General features: G+C 45.9%; 1 protein-coding gene across 1 annotated transcript; it reads left to right on the top strand.

Moving 5' to 3' along the window:
• Positions 1–2,328: 2,328 nt before the first annotated feature.
• Dynlrb1 (dynein light chain roadblock-type 1) lies at positions 2,329–21,482 on the top strand. Its single transcript, XM_048431537.1, has 4 exons — positions 2,329–2,535; positions 9,962–10,037; positions 16,618–16,785; positions 21,126–21,482. The coding sequence occupies exons 1-4, from the start codon at positions 2,344–2,346 to the stop codon at positions 21,167–21,169; spliced, it is 480 nt and encodes a 159-aa protein (XP_048287494.1). The 5' UTR covers positions 2,329–2,343; the 3' UTR covers positions 21,170–21,482.
• The last annotated feature ends 2,284 nt before the right edge of the window (positions 21,483–23,766 follow it).

Below are 23,766 nucleotides of genomic sequence, written 5' to 3'. Positions count from 1 at the left end.
TGCATCCGCCTGGCTTATATCCTTCCTGTAACTAACACCTGGATTTCTAGGGACCTATTCACTATGACACTTCTACCCTATTTGGAATGAAGAGGTGCCCTGGAGGTGAGGTGCACTCCATAACCATTTCTTTATTTACTTTTTTTTTTTTTTTGAAACAGGTTTCTCTGTGTAGCCTTGGCTGTCCTGAAACTTACTCTATAGCTCAGACTGGCCTCCAGATCTGAGATCAGACTGCCTCTGCCACCCTAAAGGCATGTGCTACCACACCCAGGCTCCAATCTTTTCTTTTTAATGTATGAGTATTTTTCCTGCCTGTATTTATGTACACCATGTGTGTGCCTGGTGCTCTTGGGGTCAGAGGAGGTCATCAGATACCTTGGAATGGAGCTATAGTTGACTGTGAGCTGCCATTTGGGTGCTGGAAATTGAACCCAGGTCCTCAGCAAGAGCATCAAGTGCTCTTACTAGGTGAGTTCCCTTGTAGCAGGAGATCCCGCAGAGTATTGCACCTAGCTTGAATACCGGAGTGTTATCGCCCAGGCCTTTTAAAAACTTTATCCAGTGTGTCTTTCACATCATGCATCTCGATCCCATTCATTTCCTGTCCTTTCACATCTGCTCCCTGCCCCTGCACTTCCCCTTGAAGTAAAACAAAATTTAAGAGAAAAAATAACAAAATTAAAAATCTTGTCATGGAAGCTGCAGTGTGACAAAGTAAGTCACACAGTAAACCTTTTAGCCTTTGTGTGTTTGTATGAGACAGGGTTTCTCTGGAGCCTGTCCTAGAACTCGCTCTGTAGGTCAGACTGGTCTCGAATTCACAGAGATCCGCCTGCCATTGTGCCACCACCGCCTGACACACTACAAACCCTTTGACCACATATCTTGCAAGAGTCATTGGTCTAGTTCAAGGCCTCTGGTTTCTACAACACTATTGATGCTAGGCCCTCATTGAGACTCTTGGATATCCTGTTGTCCTGTGTCCCATGGAGATCCTGCTCCTTTGAATCTACAAGTCAGGCCCCCTTCACTTGCTCCAGCAGGTCATAGATGGGGTGGATGCTATACCCCCCCATAGGGAGGGTGTCAAGTCATAACCCTGGTTCTGGACTGGGCAGCGGCAGGGTTGGCCCACCCACCAGTTCTCCCCGGTCCTCACCACCAGGATGAGTTCATTGCCCCAGCTAATTCACCCTTGCAGCAGTGAGCAAGGGCTGAGGCCAGTTCTACTTTCGGGCCCTCGGGGTCAGCTCTTTTGTGCTGTCCAGGGGAGGTGCAGGGGCCACTCTCCTGAGTGCTGCAGCTGGCGAGGGGAAAGGACAGTCCTGCTCTTATGACCCCGGGGCAGCTCCTCCACTGTCTCAGGCCCACAGGGCCACATGCCAGATGAGTAATGGGGACAGAGCCTTGCTGGCATCATCTGTATCACCTAAGCTTTTAGCTGACTTTTGTGATTGTTGCCTTTTGGCTAAGTTTTTTTGGTTTTTCGAGACAGGGTTTCTCTGTGTAGCTTTGGAGCCTGTTCTGGGACTTGATGTGTAGACCAGGCTGGTCTTGAACTCACAGAGATCCACCTGCCTCTGCCTCCTGAGTGCTGGGATTAAGGGAGTGTGCTGCTACCACCAGCTTAACCTAAATTTTCTGTTAGAAACCCGGATGTTTTTTGTAACCTGCAAGAGTAAACTTCTAAAGCAGAGGACAAGACAGGAAAATGCGTTTTCTTTTAGAGGCAAGAAACTGGTAGGGCAGAAATAAAAAGATTCTCCAAAGAAACACTGGAGTGCGGTGGAGTCCGCATCCTAAATCTTATAGTGCAGCGTAGTCCTGACCAGTTCATTCCAGAGCTTGTTCCTGAGATGCCCAGCTTCAGGGCTGCCCATATCCTCAGCTTATTTGGGCTCTTGTCTCTGCCTCAATCTGGGCCAAAGGGAGTTTCAGCAACAGTCGGCCTTCGCCCGGGGCCCTCGGTCGAGTATTGAAAACCAACCCGGCATCTCTCGGCACAGCAGCTCTAGCCTTTCCTGACAGGGAAGAGTCCCTGCCCAGCTGACTCACATCAGCCCCGCCCTTATCCCCACTGGCTCCTGATAGGCTGTCCGAGCTGTCCGTCTCCACAGAGAATTGTGCGCAGGCTCAGAAGGGCGGGGACCTCGCTGAGCGTCGGCGACTCGGAGCTGCTGGATCGGTCCGAGATGGTGAGTGTCCTCCCAGGGCTGCGGTGGGGGGCGCGGCTACCCCCGAGAGGCGCACGTCCGTCGCCGGCCGGGGTCCTGGTCGCTGGCGTCGCCTCGCGGGACCCGCACTGTGGGCCTTTAGTCCGGGCCCAGGCGGAGCGACCGGATGCCACAGGCCCTTGACCGGAAGCCGGTCTGTGAGGCGACGCCCCGGAGGCCCGCCCTCTGCTTCGCTTGTAGCCTAGCTTTTCGGGCGATTTGGGGCGATCCCAGCCAGGCTGCTGTGTTCGCTGGAGTACAGGGGGCGGTAGGCGCCCTAGGCGCTACATGCATTGCCTCCCCTCCTCCACTTTGTGAAGTAGGTACGGCCCCTAGCTCCATCTTCTCACTTGAGTCCAAAGCCAGCCGTGCTGGGGAATCGAACTCCATGGAGCTTGGCTGCCGCCTGTGGGCTCAGTCCGGTGTGCGGGTTGTTAGGAACCGTGGGGTCCAATCCTGGGGCATCCCAAAGCCGTCCGCTACCTTTCCAGGGTGGTCCTTTCCGTCCTCACGAGTTGTAGAGAATTTAAAAGGCCCTTTCCAAAGTTAAAGCAAACATCAGAATCGGACTGGCGTGGCGGTGCACGCCTGAAATCTCAGCACCGGGAAGGCGACGATTTGCACTTCAAGGCGAGTTCGTGTCGCAAAACAAAAACTTTATTAGAAACGTTTTCTTCAGTTTGTATGTATATGAATAATGTTTTGCCTGCACCGTTGGCGTGCCTGGTGTTGGCACAGAGCCAGAAGAGGGGGTCGGCTCCTTTGTGAGCTACCATGAGTGCTGGAAGTCAAACTCCAGACCTTTGGAAAAGCGTTCAGTGCTTTTAGGTACTGAGCCGTCTCTTCAGCCCGCAGAAAACTATAAACATGTAAGAAACTGAGACGGAAAACGGAAGCGCATCACCTAGAGCAGTTTCTCAAGCTGTGGCTTGAGACCTCTTGAGGTTGAATTACCCTTCCTCAGCGGTCGCCTAAGACCATCTACATATCAGATATTTACGTTACAGTTTATAACAGTAGCAAATTTACAGTTATGAATTAGAAATGGAAATAGTCTGTGTTTGGGGGCTCACCACAATGTGAGGAACCTCTATTAATGGGTCTTCGCATCAGGCAGGTTGAGAACCGCTGACTTAGAGGCAACAACTACTTAGGCGCATTGCTTACTATGTTTTTATTAGCTGTAACCATCATCGACCACTCAATTGGGGGTTCTACGCTTTTCATTATACCACAAAGAATGTCTCCACCTTCAGGCTGCTTGAGGAACAGCCAGTTTCTTGTATATTTACACAAGCATGTGTGTGCCGTTTTTTTTTCTATAATCGGTACTGTGCTGTTGTTTGCACTCAAAATTGTTACATATTTAGGTGAACATTCCAAATGACCTCGTGCGGCACTGTCGTGTGTAATCTATAGGAAGTGCATGTGGTCCCTTACTTTCCCAAGCTAAATAGTGTTGACAGTCAGGTATGCTTCCTTCTGGATTTGTTTGGTACATAAGGACTGTTTTATGCTCTGTGCCTTTTATAGATCAGGTTACTTCAACTTGCTACTTAGCCAAGGATGACTTGAACTTCCAATCCTTTATCTACCTCTAAAGTGCTGGGATTTTTGACAAGTGCCACTATGCCCAGCAATATTGCACGAGACTGGAACAATTTGTGCATGTTTGTCATGAGGTTTACTTTATGACATACATGTTTATTTTAGTCGGGTGGTGGCGGCGCCCACCTTTAATCCCAGCACTCAGGAGGCAGACCGGTGGATCTCGTGAGAGTTTGAGGCCAGCTTGATCTATGGAGCTAGTTCCAGGACAGCTAGGACTGTTACACAGAGAAACCTTGTCTCAGAAAAAAAAAAAAGTTTATTTTGGTCTGGAGCCATGACTCGGTGATATGAGTACATTCTTCCAAAGGACCAGTGCCCATATTAGGCAGTCACAATTGCCTGTAATCCCAGCACCCTTCTTCTGGACTCCTGGGTCACTACACTCATGTATACAAACCTATAGACATGATTACAAAATAATAATTATATATACATAATATTATACATATATTTTCACTCATTCCTCCGTTCACTTAAAGACATCTAGCATTGGCAGGCATGGTGACTCACATCTATACTACCAGCACTTGGGAAGCAGAGGTAGGGCAGGTTTCTGAGTTCAGTGCCAGCCCAGTCTACATAGTAAGACTGTGTCTTTAAAAAAGAAAGAGAGAGAGAGAGAGAGAAAGAGAGAGAGAAATAGGTGGTGGTGGCACATGCCATTAATTCTAGCACTCAGGAGGCAGAGAAAAATGGATCTCTGAGTTTGAGGCCAGTCTGGTCTATAAAGTGAGAAACCCTTTCTCAGAAAACAACCAAAACCCTATACTACAAGAGGCTGTGGATTTGAACCCCAGGAGCATTCATACTCATTCCAGACACACACATAGACACACACACTTTTCCAAACCTACTTCATTTTAAGGCTGCATAGTCCCCTATGCCCATATACACATTTAGTTTACAGTTTCCTCTCCCTTGTCTTTGACACTCCTGCCAGTATCTACAGGACAGTATATATTGGTGGAAACTGCTCATTAGTACAATTACATAACATCATCCACACTTTTTATTCAGTTTTATCTACCGTGTAGCTGTTTTCCCCTTTTCCTGCTCATTTTTACATATGTATCTTTCAAGATGTTCATGTTTTTTTATTTAATGTTCAAGAGCTTTTAATCATGTTATCTCTCTCTCTCTCTCTCTCTCTCTCTCTCTCTCTCTCTCTCTCTGTTTTTTGAGACAAGGTTTCTATGTGTAGCTTTGGAACCTGTTCTGGAACTTGCTCTATAGACCAGTCTGGCCTCAAACTCACAGAGATCCGCTGGCCTCTGCTGGGATTAAAGGCGTGCGTTACCACTGCCTGGCTTGTTACATCATCTTTATGATAAATTATTTTTATTTACTACATAGTAGTTGGAAAATAAGTGTGTGTGTTCGTGTGTATTTTGACAAGGTCTCAGTGTGGAGCACTAGCTGTCCAGGAACTACAGAGGCTAGGTCAGCCTTGAACTCACAAAAATTTACTGCCTCTGACACCTGAGTGCTGGGATTAAATGTGTCCACCACCATGCCCAGCCATGGTTGTATGAGAATTTGCCAAACTATTTCCCTGGAGTACAGTTGCTTCCAATTCCTAACTCAAAGTCATAGTGCTTTGGTCTATAATTTTTGATTGGTATTTTAAATTTTATTAGATTATTTCTTTATAATAATTTTCAGAGTTGAGACAAAGGACCAGTACTTGGCGTTCTCACCTTGAATTGTGTCCCTTCCCCAGGCGGTTACCTCAGTGAGCCCAGCATCCAGACAGTGCTGCATTGCTGACTTCCATTCCTTTATAAGGAATGATGATCTTGTAGGTGTTTGTAATTTATCTTAGATTTGTTTTCTACCTCTTATTGGATACTTGTTATTTTTCTTAATTATTTTATGTAATGTTTTTAAAGTTATTTTTTCTGTTAAATTTTGCTCTACTAGGGATAGAGCTCAAGGTCTCATGCCTACTGGGCAGATCTGCCACTGACCTACATCAGCCACCAGTTTTTGAGACAAGCTCCTTATGTAGCTCAGGCAGGCCTTAAATTCACTATGTAGTTTAGGCTAACCTAAAACTCATGATTTCCTAAATGCTAAGATACTGAGATACTGGGTGTGGTGGCCCCAGACCCCATGCATCCTGGGGCTTTATTGACGCATATACACCTAACTAGAGAGCGCATAACTTGTCCCTTCTTCACCATTGCATAGAGGACATTTTTTCACATGATTTAGCTTTATTGGGGGTGAGAGAGAGATGGACTCAGAGGTCAAAGGTACTCGCTGCTCCGTCGTGAGAACTAATCTTTGGATACAGCACCTGTCTTGGACAGTTCACAAATACCTTCAACTTCGGACAGCTCCAAGGAGCCTGCTGCCATCTTTGGTCTCTGTAGGAATCTGCACACACAAATGTACGTATACTCAAACAAATCTTTGTTTTGTTTTTTTGAGACAGGGTTTCTCAGTGTAGCCTTGGTTGTCTTGGAACTCACTCTGTAGACCATGCCGACCTCAAACGCAGAGATCCACCTGCCTCTGCCTCCCAAGTACTGGGATTGAAGGTGTGCGCCACCAACACCTGACTACAAATAAATCTTAAAGATAAAAATAGGCTATATAATCAGGCCCTGTCTCCACAGACCAAAAGGAAATAAAAAATATCAAGAGGCTGAGGCAGAAGGAATGCCACAAGTTGGAGGCCTGCCTGGGCTATAAAATGAAAATCTTCACACATACACACACACCTAGCAGTAACAGGCTGTCTAGTTATCTTTCTAGTGTGTTTTGAGACAGCATGACCATGGCAGTTCATGAAAGAAAGCATTCACTGGGGCTGGCTTGCAGTTTCGGAGGGTGAGTTCACTGTCTGTCACCATGGTAGGAAGCAGACAGGCATGGAGCAAGCAGACACAGCAGACAGAGGGCCTGGCATGGGCTTTGGAATCTCGAAACCCACCTGCAGTGACACACCTTTAACAGTCTCACACTTTTAAGTTCACACCTCCTAATCCTTCCCAGCAGTTCACCAACTAGGAACCAAGGATTCAACAAACTATAGCAATTTATACAAGAAAGTGTTTCATTTGGGCTTATGATTTCAGAGGGTTAGAGTCCATGATGGCAGTGCAAAGGCATGCCAGCGGGAACATCTGCAGTTTAGAGGCACACACTGGGAATGGCCCGAGTCTCTTGAAGCCTCAAAGCCTGTGTAGTGACATACGTCTTCCACAAGATTACACCTCTTAATCCTCCCGGAGCAGCTTCACCAACGGGCAAACATTCACACACAGGAGCCTCTGGAGGCCATTCTAATTCAAGCCACCACATGTTACATATTCTCAAGATGTTAAGTGTGTTGCTGGGGGGGGGGAGGCAAACACAGGTGACTCTGAGTTCAAGGCCAGCCTGGTCTACAGAGGGAGTTCCAGGCTAGCCAGGGCTGCACAGAAAAACCCTGTTTTGGGGAAAAAAAAAAAAAGATTTGAGTGTGTCAAGCCCCACAGCCCCCATAATAGAGACCTCTTAGAAGGAAAGAAGCTAGCTAACACTTGTGTTTTTCGGCCTGTATGTATGAACATCACATGTGTGCCTGGTACCCAAATATGCCCGAACAGTATGATGAATCAATCTCCTGGAACTTGAGTTACAGGTAGTTGTGAATTACCATGTGGGTTCTGGGAACTGAACCCAGGTCCTCTGCAGAGTCGCCAGTGCTCGTAACTGCTGAGCTATTTCTCCAGCTCCAAGTAAATCTGTGCATGTTTAATATACAGTAGAATTAAAAGAGATACTTAGGTAATGGTTTGGTTAGTATATTTATATATTTTTTGAGATAGGATTTCATGTAGCCCAAGCTGACCCTAAATTTTCCTCATATCTAATACTGATTTTAAACCCCTGATCCTGTTTATACCTTTGCTTCCCAAGTGCTGAGATTACAGACCTACAGCACCACCATTGACTGACTAGATGTTTGTTTATTCATGTTTTCCTGCTTCTGGCTTTCAAGTGCTGGTGTTTATAGGTGGAACCCACAATGGTTAGCAAAAATGACTGTTTTGAAAAAAGAAAATAAACCCAATCTATAATTCCGTGTTCTGTATGGCTTTATTTTTTTAGGAAGTTGTAGCCACATGGAAAGCACTTTTTGTACTTTATTATTTTTGTGGAATATCAATCTCAGACTTTGGAGGTGGTGTCGTGACCTAATCTCTCTCAGGCCATGTAAACATCGCCTGCAGTGGATGCTGTGTCCTCCTTGGTCGTTTCCTGAGGACTGGGCATTTCTGTTCTGCTCTTGCAGGTGGCACTGCCCTGGGCATCTTGCTACATTCCTTTGTTTCTCTGGCATTGTTTGCATAGGATGGATTTTCAGTAGGGTGACCAGGATCTACAGTGGTTCCCCTTCCATCCAGAGCAGCACCTACATGTGGTCGGAGGTTAGGGAGTCTGCCATGACCAGGATCTGAGACATGTATATCACCCTCACTGTCCTCTCCTCCACAGAGGCATCAGGCTACTTGCCACTTTGTAGGAGTGCCTCTACCATCCCTGCAGCATCTGGCACTGTTCTTAGAGGAAGTAGGTGGTGGTGACTGGATTGTCAGCCTGTGCTCTCCAGAAAAACAATCCATTGTGCTGTCTTCAGTTGTTCAGGAGCCCCAGCCCTAGCCCTTTTGCCCCAGAAACAGAATGATGTGAATTTCTGTGACTGGTACCCATTTCCAAAGATCATCTGCTTTTTTTTTTTTTTTTTTTTGACACATGGGATGTAGACTAGGCTGACCTTGAACTCAGAGATTCTGCATTTGAGGAGCTTGATTAGATTCTGAACCTCTGGAGGAGACACCCTAATAAAAAGTACACTACAAGACCAGGTTCCCAGCCACGGGGAGAGGAAGGTTGGTTAGACTTCTGTTTATGGGCTCCTACTCTACTGACCTCTGTAGAGCCTGAGTAATTAGTTACAGTACCTGATGTATGTCTCACTGAAGCATAGTCAAGGGCTTGAAGAGTTGAAGGCAAGATCATTGATTATAGGCTTCAAAGAAGACATGATCCTCACGAAGAGGTGGTCTGAAAGACTTGGGTGTCAGAGAAGCCTTAAAGTTTTTCTTTCTTTCTTTCTCTTTTTTTTTTTTTTTTTTTTGTTGTTGTTGTTGTTCGGGACAGGGTTTATAGCCCCTGATGTCCTGGATAGCTCTTCTAGACCAGGCTGGCCTTGAACTCACAGAGATCTCCCTGTCTCTGCCTCCTGAGCGTTGGGATTAAGGGTGTATGTCGCCACCATCCCCACCCCCACCCCCCAGGTTTCCTTTTTTTTTTTTTTTTTTAAAGAGTGTAGGGGAGGGCCAGGTGTGATAGTGTACACCTTTAATCTCAGCACTCATGAGGCAGAGGGAGGCAATCCTTGTGTTTGAGACCAGCCTCATCTACGTAGTGAGTTCCAGGAAAGCCAGGGCCATGTAGAGACCCTGTCTCAAAAACGAAAAAATAGATGGACAAGAGATGTGACTCTGCAGCTGGAGAACAGATGCAGGGCAAAGTCTTGAATGACAAGTTAGAAGCATGTATGACAGGAAGACTCAGACATCTCTTTGTGTGTCGACAAGCTCCACTTGAGCTGTTTCTGGGTTATCGGAATTAGTGATCCCCTTCCTAGGACATTCCTGTGCCTGTGTGCCGAGTGTTACCCTGTCTAGATGACACATTAAGTAAGCGGGTTTATTATGGGGTCATTTTGCTCCCTGGCAGTATTTTCATTTGTGATGTTTGAGCCACAAATAAAGTGCCTCCTTCCTGTTAGAAGCTACTATTTAGGGCTGTTTTGTTTTTCAAATCATCAGAGTACTGTACCGTCTGTGTGTGTCCTGGGTGTGTCTGTACTCCAGAAATGGTGTTTATAGTCTGCTCTCAAATAGCTGATGGGCAGGGAAGGGATAACTGCCTGGTGGTAAAAGGCCAAAAGCAGCTCCTCATGGCTGAGACTGAAGCTCTGGGTGCCAGTGTTGGCCTAAGGAGCACTCTGCATGGGCCTGGCCTGGGCAGCTTTGGAGCAGTGCCAAGTGGCTGGGTGTTACTGGTTTGTTAGATGGATGTGTCATTCATATGCTGGGATCTGAAGACCTAATCTTGGTCTCCTTTTCTGGCAGGCAGAGGTGGAGGAAACACTCAAGAGACTTCAGAGCCAGAAAGGAGTGCAGGGAATCATCGTGGTGAACACTGAAGGTAGGCCCTCACCCATGGCCCCCATCCAGGCGGGCCTCCAGAGAACAGCCCCGACACCACATGCCATTGCCCTCCTCAGTCCCTTCACAAACCCAGATTCCTTCTAGTTTTTTGTTTTGTTTTGTTTTATTTTCAACATTTCCAAAGTTCTGATACTATTCTTGGGATTTTCCCCCTTTTTTGTGAAAAGGTCTTGCTGTGTAACCTAAGTTGTCCTGGAACTCACAATCCTCCTTTCACCTCCCACATGCTAGAGTTACAGGCACGCACCACTTGCCTCAGACATCTTTATTTAGTAAATGGGAAAACTTTCTCAGTCCTGCCGCACTGAGGCGCAGCTGCCAATAACCCATGGTTTCTCTGTCCAGCTCAGTCCCACCGCACTGAGGTGCAGCTGTTAGTAACCCATGGTTTCCTCTCTCTTGTGGCGATCAGAGTTGCTAAGACTTGTGTTTTGAGATAAAGTCTCACTGTTCTCAAACTCACTGAGATCCTTTGCCTCCTGGGTGTTGGGATTAAAGTATACACCATTAGAGCCAGGAATAGTGCCAAATGCCTTTAATCCCAGCACTTGGGAGGTAGAGGCTGGTTGGATCTCTGAGTTTGAGGTCAGCCAGGTCTACATAGTTCAAGGATAGCTGTCTCAGAAAGAAAAAAAAATAAAAAGGAAAAAAAAAAGTCTTTTCTATCGCACCTAATTGTTACTCTTTTAAAATATGTTTACCTTGAGATTTTGTAGATTTCACATAAGCAAAAACTTTTTTTAAAAATTTCTTTTTTTTAAGCACTAAGAATTGAAGCCAGGCCTCACACCCACTAAGCAAGTGCTTTGTGACTGAACTGCTCCTTTAGCCCCTGTAAGCAAAAAATTTAAGTGTCAGTCCTAGCCTGAAACTCATTGTGTAGCCCAGGGTGGCCTAGAATTTATGGCATTCCTTGTGAGTCTATCTTTGTTAGGGTTACAAATTTGAGTCACTTCCCAACTAAATACAGTGTTGATTACTCTATTTAGTTGCTGCTACTTTTGTGTGCCCACTAGATGGACATTATGGATCCATCTGTGTTGATTTTTACTTTTCTGTGTGTAATTCTCTGGTTGGTCTCCGTGTGCCCAGAGCTCTTCTCTCTTTCCGGGAATGAGTTTGAGTGGCTAATGAGTTGTGGATGCTGAGTCTCCCTGCACCAGAGGTGTGTGAAGGGAGCTAGCAGGAAACACCATATTGTTCCTTCCAGCAGCCCTGCTGCCTCTGTTTATTGACAAAACTTGAATTTATCAATTTGATTGATTGCCTCTCATTTCAAAGCTAAGGTCTTTTCTAAGATAAGTATTCAACATGTATGTGCAGTGCATAAGGAGGCCAGAAGAGTATGGGATCCCCTACAAATGTAATTACAGAAGGTTGTGACTGGGACTCGAATCAGATCCTCTGGAAGAGCCATCTCTCTCATCTGCCAAGGCAGGGTTTAAATCTGAGTCTGAGCGCACCTGCGTGCTCTGTGGGCCATGGTGGACCCAGCTACCCTAAGTGCAAAGGCTGTGCTTCCTGAACTTGTGCTCTGCTTCCCCCACCGCCCTGCAAGGATGGCCTCAGCAGTGCACTTAGGCCTGTAACCTGTGTGTCTACAAACTTGGATACAAAGACTTCACTCAGACAGCAGTGTGCAGCACTTTGCACTCACCCTCATTTCTGACCCCATGACACTTAAGAGTCTTTACCTAGTCAGGTTCCTTTGTTGGTTGAAGGCATCACCACATGCTTCCTGCCTCTAGACTACACACACAGGATTTCATGTAGTCCACACTGGCTTTGAACTTGCTCTGTAAGCTGCCTCCATCTTCCAGGTGCTAGTGTAGGACTCCAGGTGTGGGTCACTACTGTTATTTTAGAGCTTTTCTTTGTCTTTTAAAACTTTTTTGGTGTTTTTGTTTTTGTTTTTTGAGACAAGGTTTCACTGTGTGTACCCCTGGCTGTCCTGAAACTTGCTCAGTAGATCAGGCTGGTCTTGAACTCAGAAATACTCCACCTGCCTCAGCCTCCTGAGTGCTGGGATAAAAGGCATGCCCCTGGCTAAACTATTATTTGTTGACAATTTCATGTATGCAGTATATCTTGATTATACCCGTGTCCTCTCTCCCAGCCCCCCAACAACACTCACCTGTCTACCCTCTCATCTTCCTGTACTATTTTGTTTTGTAACCCACTGATTCTATAATTAATTAGCACTGCCTACTAGAATGCTCACTGATCTTAATGGTGTGAGCTTGTGCAGGTAACCAGAGCGGCAGTGAGTTTGTGGGCACAATGCCCATGTCATGTCAGAAGGCAGCATTTCACCACCACTCTCCCATCCTTTCTGCCCTCTCTGTCCTGATGTTCCCTGAGCCTGGGCTTAGGCTGAGCACTCAACACTCGCTTTAGTGAGCTGTGGTGTCCGCAGTGCTGCCCACTGTAGAAAGGTTTCCTTGGCCAAGGCTGAGAAGAGCGCTAATCTGTGGGTAGAAACAAATATCTAGACAGCAGTCTGGCAACATGTCCATTTAGCAAAATAATTGTAGTAGTATCTCCCCTAGGGTTTGTGACCTCCCAAGCCATGCATTTTGACCAGACTTGTAGTACCAAGCATGAATTTCCTCTTATGGAGCCGGCCTCAGATCTAAGCAGAAAATGATCATCCCCATATTTATGCCACTATTAACACCAGTAGACATACCCTGCTTGGCATGTATTTAAAATCTACAGCTTTGGACTAGGGATGTAGAGCAGTTGGTAGAGTGCTTACCTAACATTCAGGGAACATTGAGTTAAACCCCCAGCAACAAATACAGTGGGTAACTTGGCACAACTTATAACCCCAGTACTCTGGAAGCTTCAAGCTGCTGATACCACCATCCAGAAGCAGCCAATTTTAAAACAAAAAGGTAGGCATGGTGGCACACATGCTTAACCTCAGTACTGACGAGGCAGAGGCAGGCAAATCTCTGAATGAAAGGCCTAGCCATGACTAGCGTAAACAACAAAACCTTACTTACCAAAGAAAGACCAGAAAGACAAACCCGCTAGCAAATACAAAAATAACATAAACCATTCTGCAGGGCCAGAAGACAGGTGTATACCAAGACACTGCTGCCAACATCAGCAGTTTGGCTACGAAAGGACCATGAAGGCAAGACCTTGTCTGAGTCACTGCTGAAACTCCTGCTGTCCATCCTGCACAGTGATATTTGTTAAATGAAAAAGCCTCAGTCAACACACTGAGGAATGTGTTCCAGGATGGCCTAGTAGAAGAAAAGGCAAGCGAGAACACGTTAGATGCCATTCTCCTTCCATTAATAATCATGGTAATGGCAATGCTAGCAACATGCTGGAAAAGAACAGGTTTCTGGTCACCATTACACTCTGTGAGAATCAAGCATTAACAGTTTCCAAAATGAGGAGCCAGCCTTGGAGAGAGGTTCACAAACCTATCCAAAAGACAGTAAAGAGAACTCCCACTAAGCCTGGTAGCCCCTTCCTCTAGCCTCTGGCCCAGTATGTAGACAGACAGACGGCTAGCTGACAGACTAGTGTGCCAAGGCAGCAAACACAGCTTCTGGGTGTGAGTAAGCCAAGGAGATGGCTGTCTGAGACGGCTAAAGCTGGCAGTCTTCATCATTTAAGTCTATTCTCTTAGTCCATGTTTTTACCCTTGCTTAGAATGCACCTTCTACTGTTCCCAGTATCACCCTCCTTCCTCCGAGTCTCATCTTTAAAGAAGCTAAGCTCTAGGGCTGGAAGACGGCTCAGCACTTAAGAGTACTTACGGCTGTTGCAGAGGGCTCATGGTGGTTCACAACCACCTGTAACTCTAGTTCTAGGGCATCTGATCCCCTCTTCTAACCTCCACAGGCTCCTGCATGTACACGGTACACATATATGCACGGTACACATATATGCATACTCATACAAACACGCTCAGGCACACATACATAGACAGTATTTTAGAAAAAGAAGCAGCAGCTAAGTCCTTATCCAGGTGTGGCAGTAGATCTGTAATGTCTGTACTCAAGAGGATGACCACAGCAAATTCCAAGTTATTCTGGTCCTCATCATGAGTTCTAGGTCAGTCAAGGCTACGTAATGAGACCCTAGTTTAAAGAGGTGGCGGGTGAGTGGTGGTAGGCAATCTTTTTTAGCCATAACCCATTTTGCCAACAAAGAAGTGGAGATTGAGAGAGATCAAGTAGGCACCTGGCATGGTGGCACCAGCCTGTACCCAGCACAATGGCCCAAGAAAGTCATCCTCAGCTTCATAGTGAGTTTAAGGACAACTCAAATGACCCCTGGGGTCCAAAAACAGGGGTCAGCGGTGGATGTACCTAATAGGATTGTGCAGGCTTTGCATTGTCAACAACAATGCACACCTAGGTTAATACAGATTGACAGCAGCATCTAGTAAAATTTTCTCTTTTCATGGCTTTGTACACACTAGGTAAATACTCCACCCATCAGTTCCATTAAAGGTCTCAGGCAGGCTTTTTTGTGGCTCTGTGTGGCATGCCTAGAACTTGTGCTTCCTCGGTAACTAGCTACTTCTGCAAGCTACACAGTATTGTGAAGGAAAAGGATTGAACTAGGTTGCCTAATAGTAGGCCATCTGTGAGGTCCCCGGCTCTGTCATCCTTGAATATGGACTTTTGTCCCTGTTTGAAATTCTTCTGAATTTTGATTCCTTGCCTCTTTACCTCTTTTTTTTTTTTTTTTTTTTTTTTTTTTTTTTTTTTTTTTTTAAGATCGAGCCACTGTGGGTTAAGTTTGTTGGTCCTTTTACATTTGCCTACTTGATATATAACCACATTCATTCTGTTATCTGAACCACAGAAAGTAAACCCAGAAACAACTCAGATACCAACATCAGTAAATGCTTAACGTATAAGCACAGATGAGAGTAGGTCCTGCTCTGAGGGAACTTAGGGTCTAGTGAGAGGTGGGTAAATGTCTACTTTCCTAATAGTGTGGTGCTTGGATCCTAACTACTCTAAAGGAAAACTGCCTGGTACTGGGATATCCCCAGACTTGAGGGTCCTTCCTCTAGGATCATCCGATTATGGACAGATGATAGTACATACCAGTTACACTGTCACCTTCAGAAAGGTACAGCTGTAGAGGCCTCATGGGCTCAGGTGTACACATTGTTGCTATCTAGGACCCAGTAGCAGCACTGAGGCCCCAGCTTGGTCCCTTAAAGGCAGATGGCTATTGTAGCCCATTCTTGTGGCTTCACTTGGCTCACAAAAGCCTATCCTGCTCAGAGGCTTCGCATTCCTGGTGCCTTAATCGAGTAGGTTGAATAATACCTACCTTTGGCTATTCTGTAAGTGGGTCACTTATTGGACAGATTCACAGGGTCCTGGGCCACTTGGATACTACATTCTTCATAAGTGTTACAGTCACCTCTGGACTTCACTTGGATGGAGCTTTCCGACAGGTCACAGCCAGCTCACAGGCACCTGATGGTCATCAGGTTGAGCCACATTCCCCATCTCCATGACAGCAGGACACCCAGTAATGTCCATTTAATCGTTCAGTCTTCAGAGAGAGACTTGATACACAATGATGGTCATTGGCTGGTTCATTGTACCAGTAAAATCCCAGCCTAAGCATCCAGCAATAGGGGAATGTTGAATCTAAGAACTGACTTACTTCATGGACTCTGTATTTTGTTGTGTTGTGCTAGGTATTGGACCCAGGTCTCAGAAAGTTCTCTCTTTACCACTCCACTACACCTCTGACCCCTTAGTGGGCTCTTTTTAAAGACAGCAGTGCTGCTTACATAGAAGCCCACTGAAGTAGGGAGGTAACTTCATGTATATGTGGTTACAGCTGAGCCCTGAGCCAGTCCTAACAATAATGGCTTTTGTTTTGTTTTTGTTTTTGTTTTTTTTGTTTTGTTTTTCAAGACAGGGTTTCTCTGTAGCTTTGGTGCTTGTCCTGGAACTAGCTCTTATGGACCAGGCTGGCCTCGAACTCAGAGATCCACCTGTGTTTGCCTCCCAAGTGCTGGGATTAAAGGTGTGCGCCACCACCACCCAGCTAATAATGGGTTTTGTCTGGTATGTCTTGGTGCAAGCTGACATCTTTTCTTTCTTCTTCCTTTTCAGTCTCTCTTCTTTTTGAGACAGGGTCTGTGTAGCCTGAACTGGCCTTGAGATCTGTCCAGAGAGCTCCTGCCTGCTTTTGCTTCCCAAGTGATGACTGAGTTCCAGCTTTAAGTGTTGCAAGAGTACCTCTCCTTCTATTGCTTGAACCCTAGAGAAGGAGTACTGAACTGAACCAGGCCTGCATTTAAATCCTTACCATTTGTGTACCTAAAGGCAGGTCACCCCATTATTCAGCTCTGTTGCCTGGTAGCAGTGGAGATGGTGATACTACCCACAGATGCTCTGGCACAGGTACACAAGGTCAGCGCTGTGCCTTCTGTAAATAGTGTCATTGTCTGCTAACTGCCAGCCCAGTTTTCTAGAATTAGGGATTGTGAGGTGAGACACTGAACAGAAAGGGGCTCCCATAAACTGCTTGGTTTTCATTTATTCTTCCCGCAGGCATTCCCATCAAGAGCACCATGGACAATCCCACTACTACACAATATGCCAACCTGATGCACAACTTCATCTTAAAGGCACGGAGCACTGTGCGTGAAATTGACCCCCAGAATGACCTAACCTTCCTTCGAATTCGCTCCAAGAAGAATGAAATTATGGTTGCACCAGGTAAGGGTTCTTGCGCCTCTAGCTTAGTTTCAGAACCCATCGCAGGTTCCCTTTGGCTTATCTGAAAGTATGGCACAGTGTTGTCTCCACAGCTTCAAGGTAGGCCTCACATGGGAATTGGAGAAAGACACAAATGTTAGCACTGGTCATTCTCAACGTGGTAAGAACTCCATAAGAATTAAGGACATGGAAGGGTTGATCAGGTCTGCTTGGACAATCAACAAAGACTTCTCAGAAGCAGGATGTTAGAACTGATCTTATGGGCCAGGAAAATATGAGTCAGAGGGGTGGAAAAGCTATTTCTATATGAAAAAGAATTTATAGTCCTGTCTCCATCCCGTGCAGCCAACCCCCCACCAGCACTGGAGCAGATCGCTATTCTGACTCATCTGTGAAAAGCTTGTCTGGGTAGTACAAGCATGGCTGTGTTTAGGCCTTAGGATCATTCTCAGTGTAATGAGATGCTCACACTTGGAGGAGTCCACAAGGGTGGGACCTGCAGAGGGGAGGCGTGGGGTTGCCTCCTGCTCTGCCTCATCTAACTCAAACTCACAGACTTCCGTGACAGTTTCTATAGGATTCCTTTTCTGTGGTTACCTCTTTCCCTGTCTTTTAGCCAAGCCGTGGCTGGGACATACACGAGGTCTTACACGGTGATGCCTCAGGTTGTAGAACAGCTTGCCTATGAAGAACGTGTGAAAAGTGTGACTTGGGTTCAGCCTAGAAGGGGCCACAGACTCCAGACTTAGCTGTATGTGGATCTGATCCTGAGCAGAGGCGCTTAGAGCAGAAGTGATGATTAGGAGTTGGGGTGAGGGTCGATGGCACACACCTTTAATCTCAGCACTCAGGAGGCTGAGGCAGGTGGATCTCTGTGAGTTTTGAGGCCAGCCTGGTCTACAAGAGCTAGTTCCAGGACAGGCTCCAAAGCTACAGAGAAACCCTGTCTTGAAAAACTAAAAGGGAAAAAAAGAACCAGGTGCTGTTGTGATCCTGAAACACATCAGGAAGAGTATGTTAAGATCAGGTTAGAGCTCAGCCTTGCAATCCTAATTGAATAGAAAGTCCACGCCCACCCCAGCTTCTTTCTGTGGGACTATGGAAGACATATCTCCATGTCCCTAAAACTGGTATTGGGAATCATCTTTCCGTTTAGTAGTTACCAATGCAGACTTGAGGTGCCCAGTGGCACACCTAGAAACCTAGTGTAAAGGACAGATGACACAGAGACGAGTACCTGGAAGACAGGGTCTCTCCAGCGAAGCTCCAGAGATGTCTGGAAGGCCTATTCATGCAGTGCAATAGTACCTCCAGTTTGTCCTCTGGGGCCCATGAACATTCATGGTGTCTGTGGGTAGTTGATGCTTGTTCTCATTGGGGTTCACGGGTTCAGTGGTTCTATCAGTGGAGTTAAATGGCCAGACCTTCACATGGGCAGCATACAGAGAGGTGCAGGGAGTACACATCCTGGCACTTGATCTGGCTGGTAGTTGGTATGTTGGAGGTGTGTGACATGTTAACCATAAGCAGTGGTGTTTCTTGGGACCACCACACCGCTGCATCTCCCTTCCTGGGGCCTTCTCACACACCATCCTCCTGCTGGAACATGCCATCATTCCTTATTGCCTGGCTAACCAGCTACTTAGCTACATTTCTACTGTTTCTATTTTCCATAGTAAGTTTTATTGGGTAGGGACTCATAAGCACAGTGTTTAACAAACACATTAAACAGGTGACTTTTGTTGTTTTGAGATAAGATTTCTCTACGTAGCCCTGGCTGTTCTGAAACTTATTATGTAGTCCAAGCCAGCCACTTACCTCTGCCTCCCAAGTGCTGGGATCAAAGGCACATGCCCCCAGACTTGGCCCCCATATAGCTTAATTTCCTCCCATTGTAGATACCCCCTGTTATGGGTTAGACTGGATTCAGTAGAGGGGTAGAGTTAAGGATGTTTGGGATATGGTATTTAAATATTTATGTATGTGTGCCTGGGAATATGTATGTGCATGCAGTACCAGTGGAGGTCAGAAGAGGGTACCAGATCCCCCTAGAATTGGAGCAGCAGAACATTGTGAGTTGCCACGGGAATGCTAGGAACTAATGGCAGGTCCTCTACAAGAGCAGTGCCCACTCTTAACCAGCCGCTGCGCCGTCTCTCCAGCCCCCAGGACACAGTATTTCAAGTGAAAATCAGTGGCACATACTGATTTGTTTACCCAGTTTTATGTGGTTAATACAGAAACTCTGGGTTTGGGACCAGAACTCCGTGAGCAGGAGCCACTGACAGCTGTCAGAGCTCTCTCAGAGGCAGCAGGACTAGAATGCCTGAGGATTACCTAGGGCAGCCACAGCAGGGATCAGGCCTAGCTGAGTCTGTGGTCTCACCACGCAGTGTGAGCAGACTGGAGTGAAGAAAAGGAAGAGATCCAGTCTCTTTCTTACTCACTTGCAGCTTCCTGGGCCAAAAGTTTAACTCTTCATATTCTAACAAATCAAGGTATTTCACACAGTTGGCCTTACTAACCTCACTGATGCAGGACAAACCACTACATCCCTGGCTGTCCAAATGGCTCAGCTAGTAAAGGACCTTGTTGCCAAGCCTGACCACCTGAGCCTGAGTCCTAGAATCCACATGGTATAAAAAGTTAACCACTTCCGAAAGTTCCTGCAGGGACCCCTCTTCTGACCTCTACTTGGCATACTCCAGCATGTGTGCGTGCTTAGTAAAATTTAAAATGTACAATTTTTAAAACACTGCCTCCCTCATGGTACTTAATTTGGTACTGTAGGATTTAGAACTTGATAGCCTGGTTTTGCTGGTAGCTTGTTAATTGTGTGTGCAGACTGCTTAGCTACAAAACAGTTACTTCTCACTTGAAACAGCCAGTTGTCATGGGTTTATTAGTAAAATGGTAGGCCACTAGCACCTGCCTAGAGTGATGCTAGGGTTCCCTGAGGTGCCACCTGAGCTGGCATAGAGACAGTCAGATGACGAGAACATAATGCCAACTTCTGTATACCTGTAGAACCTGCAGTCTTTGTCCCTCAAGAGAAGAGCTTTCAGCCTGGAGAGATGGCTCAGCAGTTAAGAGCATGGCTGCTCTTGCAGAAGTCCTGAGTTCAGTTCCCAGAACCCACATGGTGGCTCTCAGTCATCTATAGTGGGATCTGATGCCCTCTTCTGGCATGGAGTTGCACATGCAGACAGAGCACTCATACATAAAATAAAAAAATCTTTAAAAAAAAAAAAAGATCAGAGTTTTCATGGCATGAGCTCACCATGTTGCACTCTGCTTCATCCTCACCAGATCTGAGGCACCTCTGCTAAGCTCAGCAAAGCTTCAGTTGACATGCTGTGTTGAACAGAGTGCCTGCATCTAAAGTCCATAAATGGATTTGGGATTGAGGGTATAGCTCAATCCTATAGCATTTACAAGACCCTGGCGTTGACCCTTAGTACTGCCAAATAAATATATAAATAATAACAATAAAGGGAACAGACTGATTCAAAACATGACTAAAATCTGAATTTTGCCTTGACAGATGGCACTTTGCCATGTTTTATTGATAAATGAGACCTATCATCTCTATGGAGTGTGATTCATGAGACTATCACTGGAAAATGCTTCAAAGAAGCAAATAACTTCCTGTGATCTTTCAAAATGTTGGGATTTTTTGGGGGGGGCATATGTTATAGAAGGTAGAGATCAGCAACAGGCTTATTAAGATGAATTGAGGCTGTGCTTCTCAACCTTCCTAATTCTGCGAGCTTTCAATACAGTTCATGTTCTGGTGACCACAGCCATGAAATTATTTCATTGTTACTTCATAACTCTAATTTTGCTGCTGTTAGGAATCGTGATATAAATATCTGATAGACAGACCACAAAGGGGTCATGACCACTGAACTAAGACATCTCTCAATCATATTAAAATCTCATTTATACTAAAGTGTGTATAGTACACCCTTTACTATTGCAGAGGTAGAGTACAACTCTTCGGAGTTGGTTGTTTCTTTCCGCCATTTGAGTCCTGAGGTTTGACACTCAGATTATTAGGCTATCTTGCCAGCCCCAGCTCTTACTTATTAATAAAAATTAGAGTATGCTGCAAAGTGTCCACTGCCCTGCACATGAAGACTCCATTTTCTAGTAGCCACTTGTCAGGAGGCAATAAACTTGTAGATTATCTCCTGTTCCAGCTGTGGAAATAACCGCCACCGCTGCTCTTCTGAGCGCTTTCTCCTCTCCTGCACTATATGCTTAGTGAGTAAGGAGATGCTGTGATCTTTCTCCTGGTTTATATTTAGTGATGTTTTTCTGCTTTTTTTCTTTTTCAGATAAAGACTATTTCCTGATTGTGATTCAGAATCCAACTGAATAAGCCACCATCTCAGCTTCCTATGTCATTCCTTAATTTAATGTCCCCCAGAATAAGTGTTAATCATGTCAGTGGGCACATGGTGGTTGCCTGAGAGCCCATGTAGACCATGCCATTGATCAAGGGTAGCTCTGCCCACTCCAACAAGGAATGTCTCTGGCATCCAGTTAGTTCCTGGGAAAGCTTGGATCTCATTTCCAGGCTTCAGAGTAAGAGCTTATGATAAGCCCACACCCAGCTTCCTTCTGACCTTCAGTTCACAGTCACTTTTGGAAAGCCTGCTTTTTTCTTTTACTAAAAATAACTTCAAAACCTGCCTGACTGTTCTGTCTTTACTTGTTTGGAAAGGCCTGTTCCTATGTCAGCAAATGGTCACTGACCAAACCCATGGTCTCGATTCCCTGGCAGGTTTTCATGGTTCCTGGATTTGTTCCTCATTGTGGAATACTTCCTGAATAAACCTTGGTATATACTGGTTGGTACCCTGGTTCCTGGGCCTTTACCCCCTTAGATTCCTGTTTGATTAAATCCTACTCCTGCTAATGTTTTGGGGTTTTTTTTTTTGTTTTGTTTTGTTTTGTTTTTTTGTGACAAGGTTTCTCTGTAGCTTTGGAGCCTGTCCTGGAACTAGCTCTTGTAGACCAGGTTGGCCTCGAACTCAGAGATCCGCCTGCCTCTGCATCCAGAGTGCTGCGATTAAAGGCATGCGTGACTGCCCGACATGCTAATGTTTTTCTGTTGCAGTGGCCTAAGTGAGGAAGAAAGTGGTGTCTGCCAAGTGCCCACAGTGCACCCAGTGTGCCTGAGGTGCTCACATCACTGTTAGAACTGCCGGACAGCTGAGTGTGTGGGTTGGAGGAAACAGGTAGTCTCCAGGACCTCACGGCTGCACACGTGGTCTGTAGGTAGCCTGCTCTTTCACAGTTTTCCTCAGAAAACCACCTGTCTTTCCCTGGTGAGTTCATTCTGGGTGATCATCCTTCTACCTGTAGCATGTACAGGGGGAGGAGGTCCTTACCAGGAGGTCTCCCCAAGGCTCTAGACTACCACTCTGCTGCTCCTCACCCTGAAAGCCACCTGTATTTGCCATTACATGTCGTTACATGTTTGTCTTTTGTTCCTTGTTGCACAGAAAAAAACAAAAATAACTTGGTGCATCTTTGTAATTCTAGTGGGTCCTACAATGACTTAGAAGAATACACTGTCTAAAAAATAGAATGTTCAGGAGCTGGAGCAATTGCTTCACATCTAAGAGTGTGCACTATTCTTGCAAAGGACCTGATTTCAGTTCCTAGCATCGATGTCAAGCAGCTCACAACCACCTTTCACTGACTGTAGCTGCAGGGGATGCCTCACCCTCGACTAGCCTCCACAGGCACCTGGGCTCATACATACATACCCACACACAGACACACACATAAGAATCTTTATATCGGCGAATCAATCCCACACATGTTTTAAGGGGTTATTTATTATTTGGGGGGTAAAACTTACATACACCATAAACCGTCAGGAAGGGAGCCTAGTCGCAGGAGCCGGGAGCAGGAGCCAGGAGCAAGCACCGGAACCAAGAGCCGGAACCAAGAGAGCCTGATCCGGATCTGCTTCTCTTTTTAAAAGAGAAATATACCACGCCCCAGTGGGCTGGTATTTCAGCAGCTATTGGCTGACGGAGCGGAAGTCAGCTCCCCGCTGCACTGTGGGCTCGTATTTCAGCGCCTATCGGTTGAGGCAGCGGAAGTTACTCCCACAACATCTTTAAAAAAAAAATTCCAAAGGATCATGGTTGGGCTCAGGAAAACACTCACTGGTATGAGCAAGGCCCTGGATTCAATCCCCGGAACCCAGTAAACAGTATGTATCTAGTTAGAGTTATGAAACTGTCTTTAAAAAAAAGATTAAGAATTAATGAAAAGAGACTGAATTTGAAAGAAAGCAAGGAAGTTGAACAGGAGACTATAGTAGAAGGAAGGGGGGTAATGATGTAATTATAACCTCAAAAATAAAAGAAATAAAAAAGGGTTGGGGCTGGAGAGATGGCTCAGAGATTAAGAGCACTGGCTGCTCTTCCATAGGTCCTGAGTTCAATTCCTAGCAACCACATGGTGGCTCACAATCATCTATAGTGAGACTTGGTGTCCCTGTCTGGCATGCAGGCAGAACACTGTATACATAAGAAATCTTTTTTAAAAAATGAAAAAGGGTTGGGGCTGAAGAGATGGCACAGCAATCCAGAGCAGCTGTGCTGTCCTGGGAGGACCGAAGTTCACTTCCCAGCCCCCAACTGTGTACTTCACAAATGTCTGTCATATACATGTCCACACTGTACATAAAATGGTGGCTTAAATTAGCAATCCCAGCACTGAAGAGGCAGAGAGTTCAAGAGTTTGGAGCCCGGCCCAGGAGGGTGAGGGATGGGGCAGGTAGCTCAGTTGGTAAAAGCACTTGCCACCAAGCCTGATGACCTGAGTTTGATTTCTGGAACCTACATGTTGGAAGAGAAAATCAAAGTCTGAGCTGACTATGGTTGCTATGGCACACATACCCCACAAATGCATTTTTATTTTTGTGTGTGCACATGTGTAGGTCAGAGGGTGGGG

This window comes from Myodes glareolus, chromosome 10 (assembly GCF_982192425.1).
Source record: "Myodes glareolus chromosome 10, mMyoGla1.1, whole genome shotgun sequence".
NCBI classification, from domain to species: Eukaryota; Metazoa; Chordata; class Mammalia; order Rodentia; family Cricetidae; genus Myodes; species Myodes glareolus.
Note: the sequence above shows the minus strand (reverse complement) of the source record. Positions and strands in the feature narration are given on the sequence as shown.

Coding starts and splice junctions, on each gene's coding strand:
- Dynlrb1 (XM_048431537.1), top strand. CDS start 2,344: ATGCCACAGGCCCTTGACCGGAAGCCGGTCTGTGAGGCGACGCCCCGG. Junction 10,038..16,617: donor CATCGTGGTGAACACTGAAG/GTAGGCCCTCAC, acceptor TTCTTCCCGCAG/GCATTCCCATCAAGAGCACC. Junction 16,786..21,125: donor TGAAATTATGGTTGCACCAG/GTAAGGGTTCTT, acceptor TTTCTTTTTCAG/ATAAAGACTATTTCCTGATT.